The sequence below is a fragment of the Centroberyx affinis genome, unplaced genomic scaffold (assembly GCF_046629955.1).
Source record: "Centroberyx affinis isolate AG114_WGS23_722 - 3 ecotype Tasmania unplaced genomic scaffold, CSIRO-AGI_Caff_v1 ptg000848l_1, whole genome shotgun sequence".
NCBI classification, from domain to species: Eukaryota; Metazoa; Chordata; class Actinopteri; order Beryciformes; family Berycidae; genus Centroberyx; species Centroberyx affinis.
This window is the reverse complement of record NW_027279443.1, coordinates 107,010-117,899: the sequence shown is the minus strand read 5'-3', so window position 1 is coordinate 117,899 and position 10,890 is coordinate 107,010. Positions and strand designations below refer to the sequence as shown.

The 10,890-nt window shown below is 41.8% G+C and overlaps 1 protein-coding gene across 1 annotated transcript in view; it reads right to left on the bottom strand.

Annotated features, from left to right (window-relative positions):
• Nucleotides 1-5,861: 5,861 nt before the first annotated feature.
• The window catches only part of negr1 (neuronal growth regulator 1), a gene marked incomplete at its 3' end in the record, with an annotated part of 102,221 nt that continues 97,192 nt past the window's right edge, over nucleotides 5,862-10,890 (bottom strand). Inside the window, exon 7 of the mRNA XM_071521052.1 lies at nucleotides 5,862-5,903. Coding sequence (XP_071377153.1) covers nucleotides 5,862-5,903 — 42 coding nt within the window. The remainder of the gene's footprint in view (nucleotides 5,904-10,890) is intronic.

Here is a 10,890-nt window from a genome sequence, read left to right as displayed (position 1 = left end):
TAAGCTAATCAGCGGGATATATTCCATCCTATTGCATATTTCATAAGTGCCGGGTATTTATACTGCCATTAGCTTGCTGGTGGTGACTCGAAAAAGCACTGAGCTGTCGGTTGTCACACTGGTGATTACACTGCAATGCCATTTGAAGCACTCAACTTCAGCATTCAGCGTTCTGCTCCAAATGCCTTTCGCGTGGTCAGTACACTGTAACATTGTTAACACTGGGTTCACTTCTTGTTGGGTGAGACACGCAGCTTTCACCACCTTCCCATGTTCATGAATCCAAGCGGTGCACGGTTCACTTCACACTGAAGAACAAGACTTAATCCATAACGTCAAGCTACATCTGAGCGAAGGTTGAGAAAAAAAACACACACACACACACACCCTCTTAGAAACACTTTTCGTCGAGAGCAGGTTCAGAAGCGCTGCCATGGCTGATTTATAAGGTTGAGGGCTGTCGCTGAGGGAGGAGGCAGAGTCTCTGCTGTGTAAAGATAGAGCCGAGGGGCGGAAAAAAAAAGACCTTTTATAATCTGGTACCTGGTTCTATTTGACTGTCCCAGAGTTTCAGATTACCTATCTGCTAAGCTGAAAGTGCCTGGAAAGACAACATAAGGGAGGTGAACCAAGTTTAGTTTGAAGGGAGCTACAGAGCAGATGAGCATGGCGTTACGCAATCGGTGATGTACGCTGATTGATGCCGATCTGTCTGATTGACTGCGCCTGGGGTGAAACAAAGGACGGGCGGATCTATCCGGCTCATTCAATGACATCCGAGGAATCCAATATCAATCTTTAAGTATCAGTGTTCTGCTGCACAAGGTCGGAAATAATCCTGATGGAAATTAAGAACATACTGCGGCGAGAAAAAACTTTATACTGGGTATTAAAGTCAAAGATACCCTGGATAGTCTTCTAGCTTTTACCTCCCATGTATTTGATCCTCTGTTAATATATTACTTGTTCCTGGGCAGAGTTCAGTCAGGATGACCTAGCATTTGAGTGATCAATAATGATCAGTATTCGAGTGATGTGGACACCTACAGTAGCATAGTAGCTGGACCATATGTTTGGGAATATATTGAAATAATTTAGTATGCACTGCTGCAAGACCCAAGAGTATGAACACTCTGGCCTTTAAGAAGCCTAAAAGAGTTGGATTTACAGTTTAAAAATTTGCTCAATTTGCTGGTTTCAAGAGTAACCGTGTCTTTAGAAGGATCATGCTTTGAGCTAAGCAAGGGAAATAATTTGCAGTCAAGTGAATATGGGAAGCAATGACTCCGTCAAACCATCTCTGATGTTGTGACTTTTGTGTTGAAACAAATACTACTGGAAATAGAACTTTTGTTTGATGTGACACCAAACTGACAATAGCCTCATAGACAGAGCAATGATGCAGTTTCAATCTCTGAAAGTAATACAATGAATTTGAAAGTCAATATTTGTCTTCATTGCAAGACAATAGATAACAAGTAATATTCAGGCTGAGAAATAAACTGAGAAGCGGCTCTTCGTTCACAGTGGAACGTCTCAGTGTGAATTGCGTGAACATCGAAAAACTTTAATTTCACGTGTTACTTTAAACTGTTACTCTTTTATCACTATTAATTCCCACTGAGGCAAAACATGAGAAAAACTTCAAGTCCAAAAGGTATTAAATTTTAATGAATGCAGCAAAGGATGCATTATGTATTAGGGCTTAAGTTAGAAAATTTGCAACACTATTTTGAAAAACAGTCGACTGCATACGACATTCTTTAATTTAAGATAGATTCAATCACCAAAGTAACGCATTGCGTGGTTTCAAAGAGAGGCTAAATGTGCTTATAAGCTTTTCCCAATAACAGTTGTTAATATTTACAAAGTGATGGCCAAGAGAGAATATTCAGTTAGAACTTCAGAGGAAGATGCCAAGTTGTTTGTTTATTGAGACGGCCTCATGTGCAGTGTAATATCAACAAAATGTGCCTTGGGTTCCAACTTGTACCAAGATCAGATAACGCAACACAGGACTGGGATAGGGAAAGTATACCGTAACCTTGTTTAAAGTCATCTTCCAAAGAAGACATTACCCCATTTTGAGACATAAATTAGCCAGCTATCCTTTGATTAAAGAAGCTTTACATGCTTACTAAAATAATTTGATTAACGCAGCTCTCGGTGCCTTGGGGAGCTGAGTGAATGACTTTGGAATTTTGGAGAACTCTGGGAGAATACTAAATAAGGTAGATTATCACTTTGATGTTGCGCCCTGGACCCTGAATAAAGGAAGCTCTTTGACCCACCCCTCCCTAAATCAATCAGAAAATGGTCTTCATTGAGCCGGTGAGATTTTAAGTTTCAAAACTTCTATGTACATCAGATTCTTTGTTCTATTCTTGGTGGCCAACACAAGGAGTGTGGCTAATTTAAGCAGGCCAACATACTGAATTAAAAGATCACAACTCTTAAAGGTTGCTCCATCATGGATCTCCTCGTCTCAAAGGAGATCAATGTTTTATGGCCTACTCCAAGACATTACCAAGACACATAAACCTTCATGGCCTCATTAATCTCTCCTTCCTACCTCCCAAAGCCTGACACTGGGTCGGGGGGGAGGGTCAGAAAAATACTTCCGCTACACATGCCAGACAGCTAAGATTCATGACAGCATTACAGGTACCTCCTCGGTAATTAGAATGAAATAAGGAAAAAAAACAACAATCAATGCACCATGAAGATTATTCAGAGCAGAAATTAGGGCTAAGGAAAGGATTAATGGAGGAGTGGAGCCATATGTGGATCGTCTTCACTCGCCTTAGCTTCACGCAGGCTGCCTGGGTTTTGTTTATTTGGGAGTTAACATGACTCCTGGGAATCAGAAAGATCCACACACATTATGTATAATGCATGTAATATTCCTTAAACCAATAACACTGCACAATCTTGCAAAGACAAGAAATGTGGCTCACTACAGTGTTAAGAACGTTGTTTTTCCACTGTCAAGTGATTTGCGGAAATAAACAGAAGTGAAAGCCTGTGGGAGCGTGTCCTATTATCATAGATCTACATTTCGTTGGAATGACAGGGTGGCGCCTAGCCAGCTGCTTCAGAGTATTGGAGCAGTGCATTATGTTTAGGTAAATACATACAGTCCGTATGCTAAAGATAAAACAAGCCAAAGACCTTTATTCTCAACAAATCTGTGGTATTAAAGACACACAAGCGCAAACTTTCATGGTGCAGAAGATATAAAAACGCTGTCAAGCTGCTATGACAGATGGTTTCTATTTCTGGCCGTGTGGCTCCCTGACAAGTGTGAACATTTCAGTATCACATTCAAAGGAATGCATAAAGACAAACAAGTTATACTTTATATTGTGCACTGAATATATTGAGTACACTCATTGTACTGCTATATGAGGAGTACTACTGCTACAACAACTACTACTAGAACTACTAGTAATAATAATAATCTTGGTTGCTATGAATGACGGGGAAATTATATAATCTTCACTCAATGTCATTACTTTGTATTTGATATAGTTTCCTGACTTACAAAGTGCAGGTTTGAAAGTGTGTGTGTGTGTGTGTGCATACACCCATATGTGTGCTTGTGAGTGGCAGCACAGACGGTACCAAGAGAAAAAATGAACACCAGTTTCCTAACTGATATACCTAAAAACCCAACACAAATGACAACATTATTACTAAAGTTACAAGGCATAAAATAAACATAGCAATAAACCATCCGCTATAATAAAGAGAGGACAACACCCATAGCTCATTAAGGCTGACTCCACAAAATATATTGGTCTCCAAGCAAACAAATTAATACCATGACAGCATGAGGAGAGCAGACAAATTGTTGTTTAAATGCAAGTTTATAAAATATATTTCACAGTGTATACAACTGTGAGTATACAAGCTCAGAGTTAAAAACAATCTGGCATCAGGCATGCAAATAGGATCTTATTAACCTACACAATTAGCATTCTGGCCCATCTAAACTGACTCTTATTGAATGATACTAGAGTAGCAAGGTTAGAAATAAAAGCATGATAATTGATACTGCCTATTAAAACTGTTTTTTCTATAGTAATTTGAATATTTTTGTCATTTACCCTTGATCAGTGAGCTGAAACATGCACTGCTAGTGCTGTGGGGGATGAACCATCTTTTCCCTTCACGTGTCCTGAATCACTTACAGTACCTTGAAAGGCTAGAATTTGGTTCCTTATTTGGGGGAATATCTTCCCCACTCTTTCACAGGGGAAATAAAAGCAGTTAATAATCTGTTATAATGAATTATTTAACTTGATTAAACGACAGTTGGGGAAAAAAAAAAAAAAAAACATTTGCAGGGATCTAAAATAATTCCCTTTGCCAAGCCATTCAGCGAGGGCACCATCAAAAAAATTAACTTCAAATACAATTTGGAACTTGGAACAAAACAAGAACAGTGGGACGCTGAGTTAGTTTATCTCCACGATTGATACCGCTGGTGTTCCTTTGGACCATGAAATTGTCATTTGTTCTGCAAGCGTTACATCAAATGAGAGTTCAGGGCCTTGCCAGGACTGTTCGTTGCTGCCGAGCTTATTTTAACTTCTAATCTGACAGAATCTCCATGGATAATTATATTTGGCTCAAATAGACAGGTAGTGGATGCAGGCGAACACATGCTAATCCAGGGCTACGTCTCCATAAAATGCAACAGGAAACGATGGGGCCAATCCATGGAGCGGGATGAAAACTCACAAAAAGCTTAGTAGATTCATCATGCAATGCCAATCCCCATATGTGATTACGAGTGTAAGTGCGGGTGCATGTGCGTTTATCTGTGTTTTAGCATGTTTTGCAGTGTGAGTATGTGTGTCCGTGCAAGCGAGAGCTTTAAATGTGTGTGTGTGTGTGTGTGTGTGTGCGTGTGCGAACAGTATTAAGCAAAATAATGTAACCAGCATGAGAGATTACATTCTGTGACTTGCTTAAAACCATTAGAGAGGGAGAAAAGACGGCCCGGCAGAAGGGATTACTCTGGAGCTGGAATGTGAAAGCGGCAGAAAATAGAGTGGGGGGGGGGGGGAAACAAGGGCGACATTGACAGCAGTGTAGCACCGACAACAGCACCAGCAGGAGAACAGGTTAAAGAGGGCGGCAAAGCACCAACCGGTTGTTCCAGAAGGAGGAGGAGGGATAGAAGGAAATGGAGAGAATAGGAGAGAGAGAGAGCCATACAGATTGAGAAACAGGAAGAGAGCTAGAGAGAAAGAGTGATACAGAGAGGGAGAGATTCCATGTTGCAAACAACAAACCAAGGGCCTTCCCACCAACAGCATCCTGCCTTTCATGTCCACTGCATTTAGCTCACATTGAGGAGGAGGAGGAGGAGGAGGAGGAGGAGGAGGAGGGTGGAGGTGGTGGTGGTGAGAAAGCCAGAGAGAGAGAGAGAGAGAAAAAAAAAGCCATCAGCATTAGGAAAAGCATCAGACCCAGAGAGGCATATGGAACAGCCACTTTGATGACGCTACTGTGCACTCCGCGCGGGGGGGGGATCGGGGAGGGGGGGGGGATGGATGGGAGGAAGGGGGCGGGGTGTTGCGATGACACAGGCTGTTCACATGGAAAAAAAACAGGAAGTAAACAGAGCCAGTCTGTAAGGAGCCAACCCAAAATGAACAGAGGAAGAAACGCAAAGAAAGAAAGGAAAAAAAAATAAATAAAAGGACATACAATGAAGCTGTACACCCAGCAGGCATCGCAGCCAGCCAATTGAAAGAAATCAGGATGGAGGAGAGGATTTAGGTTCAGGTTAGTGCGAGGCAGCGGACCTCTTTGCTGATCTGGTGTACAGCATAGTGACATATACTGACCTGGGCTTGAGACAGCACTAGTGGTGGTGGGTTCAATAATTGCTACAGGGGGAAGGGGGGAAAGGGGGGGAAGAGGGGGGGGAAAAAAAGAGGACATTCATGTATTATTAACAGAATGGAGACGCAAAAGAAAAAGAAAAAACGCATGCAAGGACAAAAGGACAGGGGATGGAGACAAAACCTCTCCATGCATTTAAGGACTGGTGTCTCTGCGGTGAGATGCAACCGCCACATGCTCAGAAACAACACATTTCATCCCTCCAAATGCCTCAGATTTGCATGGGGTACTGTAAAAAAAATAAATAAATAAAAAAAATAAAAGAAAACTGGGGAGAACTGGGGCGCTGAAGGGACTTCGGCCGTGGAATGCTAAACAAATGACCGTCTCTCAGTTTGATGGTGTGAGATCACACCGCGCTCACTTAACACCCGTAATTTCATCTGTACCTGCTGGGCAGTTCTTTAATCACATCGGTTTAATTTGATTCCCCCTTTTAATAGATTACAGCACAATTCCTCATATCGTGTCCTCCTTTTTTTTTGGGGGGGGGGGGGGACTGATTTGACTTAAGAGCGTGGAGGGAAAAAAAATAACTTCCAGTCTGTCTTTGATCCTTCTGAGGAGGGAACTCAAGAGTCCCAATCTGATTACCTTATGAACTCATTTCAGGCTGAGCCACCGGTGGCATTTGGGAGATGGAATAATGTGACATCCAGAAATGTTCAGTCCAATGTGTCAAGCTACTATAGCTGAATGTGAATCTATTGAAGGACGGCAGCAAACGCGTCCACTTTACTTTTGAAGTGTATGCATTAAATGTCACATAAAGATTGCGGTGCGTATTCGCATTTGTAAAGATGCAGTATGTTCAGGCAGATATAGCTATAGAGGGATTCTACATGGTGGCTATAGTAAGAGTGCTAAAGGTACTAAAGGTGCTATAAGTACGTTTTTTCTGTTGCATAGCACAAACTAACCATAATGTATCTGTAGGGGTTTGCGGGGGATCAATACCAAAAGACTCAACGATTTCAAAAAAACTCCCTGCCCAGCCTGCACTCCGTTGTTGGGGTATAGATTACTTACTCAGTTCACTGCAAAACCCATCTGATCTGAAGTTTGTATATATAGATGTGTATTGTGTGAATTGGATGTACAGACAAATGAAATGATGAAGAGGGCTTTCTGTTCTGTAAAAAAAAAACCCAAAGTTTTTCTAGTCCCCACAGAGGTACGTACCACCTGTTCCAGAAAGCTCCATGGCAGAGGAGGAGCCTGTCACAAGGGATACCATGGCAGCCATTATTATAGTTCACACTGCCTACATATACATATTAAAAAAAAGAATATTACTTTCTTTATACTGGCGCAGTGGGGAGCTGTATCTAGGCCACGCAACAGTACTCAGAAGCCTGCTTAGAGTCTCCATTTTAATCCAGTTACATGGGCTCTCAATGCGACCGTTTCAATTGCGGGGCAAACGGGGGGTGCGCCATTGTCCACTCCACACTCTATCCACCGTCTCCGCGTTGCTTTCCCGAAGTGCTCTAACAACTGTGTAATAACTGTGTTGCCGTTAAACGGGCTACTATTATGCCAACAACAATGAGACATTTGCTTTCATTTGATTTCATCATTCTGTTTGAATGGGAAAATGTGTAGGAATCGGTATTTGCACATAAAATGATATGCCTTTTCCCTCGGTATATTGGTGGGGAAATGGTCGAATTCATCTTTTCTTCCACAAATGTTTCCACTTTAAGTACTCCTGGGGTAGGAGATATGTGAAGACAGTTCTTTTTACTTCTTTCTTCAAACAGGCAGGCCTGCGCTATCTGATTAATACTTGAGCATGAATTCACCAGTGAATCATTTCGCGAGCTCGCAGACACTTCTCTATTACTGCGGAGCATGATATCTTTTGACATGCAATCTCTCCCTCATAGCTCCAGACAGGCTTGCACTGTCTTTCTCTCATTCGACAATGCAACACATCATTTCATGTACTGTATATGCCAGTCGACCTCTTGCACACTCTGCTCACTTGCGAGATAAAACACATTAGGTCTCTCAGCTATTTCATTTCATGGATTGGTATCCGCTTTGTTTTTGAAGAAGAATGGATGAGGAAGAATGGATGAGGAAACAGACTTATTTGACATGATTTGGTGAAACCGATATTCATGTAGTGCTTTAGTATTCTGGAGTGAGGCGCTCGACATATTTTTATTCAGTGTTGATGGTTGATGATATAAATAAAGATGTTCAAAGGGGCATTAAGTAATCTATAACCTTTATCAACCTCTATCAGCGACCAGTAGGCAACAACATCGACAGAACTTATCTCCTCCTGCACAAGTCTCTGACACAGCCCCCTCTTATGATGGCCTGTAATTGGCACAAAGTCAATAAAGTCACATTTTCACAATAGAGACAAGCAAGCTAGCCAATTAGAGCAGAGATCCAACAGAAATGAGAAGTGAAGAGATAATAACAGCAACATACAGTATATCACAATGCAAAATGTTGTAATAATAATACCGCTTTGTGATTTGCTTTTTTGGCTCGAGAATGAGGCTTTTTAGCCTCTGTAGCTGAAATGTCTTGTGATGCCGAACGGCAGCATGTATCTCCATCCTCCATTGTTGAGCAGGAATGTAAATTAATGAGTGGATGAATGAGGAGGATGGAAGGGACGGATTAGGAGTGTCTTGAAATATCAATGGGCGTGGAGTTTTTGAAGAACAAAGAATACCGGCTGGAGAGTGAGTTTTGAAAGCCAGAAATCTCAGTAATGAAGTGATCATTGAGTCATTGGTATTGATCAACAATCCTATCAACCCCCCACAGATAAATTATGGCAATCTTGTCCTATGGGGCAGCACTTTTGTGCCCCATAAAACAAAATGGTTTTACTTACTGCCCATTAAGGAAAAGGGAAGAAGAGGAAGAAATTTACATATAAACTTTACAGTTTGTGCAATTCTGTCTATGTCCGATTCATGTTGCCCGGTCCATGTGAATGCATCGTCATCACTCATCATTCATGCAGGATCACATTCCTACTGTGAACTTATAATTTGGTAGGCTATTCTATATTCCTTTCTTCTCTTATCCCTCTATGATGATGCAACAGCAGGTGTTAAATATTTCATTAATTTCTGAGCCAGATCATTTGTTATTCCTCCTATGTCCTTTTTAATGCTGCTCAGCGTGCGTATCATCCTATGAGCATCCACTGGGCTCAGTCATCCAGGGACGGACATTTGCATTCCCAGTCGTGTGTCTGGTCTCCAACAGGCCTCGGCGGGAGGGTGTGTGTGCGTGTGCGTGTGTGTGCGTGTGTGTGTGTGTGTGCATAGGAGGGAGGGGGTCATGAACCCCGGTGCCTGCTGGGCTGCAGGATGACCGCTTCCTCATCTCAGTGTGACTGGAAAATGCTAATGAACTTTCTGAGTGCAGAAGTGTGGAAATGCAGAAATTCAAACGATAGGTAAATGGTGCAACATTCTAAGGGTGCTTTTGGGAAAATATAGGATAATGAAAAGACAAATCAAAAAGTGTAATTTTTCCCCTCACTCCCCCTCACACTGTCTTTCTGCAATTCATTGACTTCATTCTATTGTGTTCAAAATGTGAATATTCAGAAATGAACAAACTTTAAAACTTCAAAAACGATATAAACTAAATACTTTTAATGTTGTTCAGCTGCATGGTATTTAACACTGGGGGGTTGAAGCACATTCAGAATGCAGATGAACATTGTCAGGGTCCACCTGCTTTTATGATTGATGCAGACAAAGGAATAAAAGTGGGAGTGTTTTTTTTACGCTAAAATGAATGCAATGTGCCAAAATGTAATACAACGCCTTCCCTTTCCCCGCACAGCTTCAACATTATTTCACTGCATAAGCTCTTATCACACACCCACAATTCAGGTTCCACCTTTGGCTCCCATTTTCCCGCATCCCTGCTCCATGACTCAGGTACAATCACACGGAGTGGGAACAAACAACATCATCAACAACAACAACGGCAGATGAGGAGACATGTCGAAATGACACCTACACAGGCGGTGATTGATAAGCGTGACAAACGAACACGACGTTCATTAACCAACTAGCCAGCAGAGTCTTGCCTGCCTGAGGGAGGCTGAGCAGTGAGGGAGAGGGAGAGTTACTCTTTCTCTCCCCCATCAGTCTCTTCCCATTACCGCTCAGAGGGGAGGAGGGGAGGGGAGCAAGGAGGAATGGAGGAAATGAAAGCAGGGGGTATAGGCGGAGAAAATCTCCTCCAGGGCTAAGCCGAGGTGGGCTGGGGGATAAGAGCTTGACCAATTAAGCTAGAGGACTCCTCAGAAAATTGGAGTGAACAGCCTCAGTCTTTTTGTCCGACTTCAGTTCCATCTACCACATGAAATGGGAAGTTGAAATAGCGATTGCCAGTTTGGGGATTGTCGTACCACAGACTAAATTCATAAGTCTGTTGTGTGTGTGTGTGAGAGGGAGACAGAGAGAGTGAGAAAGTGTGTGTATGTGCGTGTGTGTGTGTACTGTATATATACAGTGTCTGCACATGGAGAGAAACAACCTGCAATGGATGTTTTGGTATGTCTAAAATATAATTCATGGCTGCAATACTTTGATTTCTCTATGTCCTCCTTCATAATAGTCCACCTTCAGCTGTTTATGCTTTCATTAAAGGATAAGTTTGTCATGCAGTAGATGTCTCTTTTGCCTGGGAGAAGTCTAAGAACCAGAGGAAACTGGAATGGTTCTGATGTAATTCCAACACAAACATTTGCCAAATTTACACTAATGGTAAATGAACTTAAGGGCCAATCATGACATGAGCAAGCATAAAACATAATATCTGACATTGATTTAAGTTGATTTACAGTGATTTGAGTAATTTTGCAACATACCACAGTTCTCCCCCTGTATTTTTTTTTTTTTATCCATGTGTAGTCTACATGTTAACTTGCAATAGTGTTATGCCCACCTCTCCTTTTGTGTAAAACTGGCATCT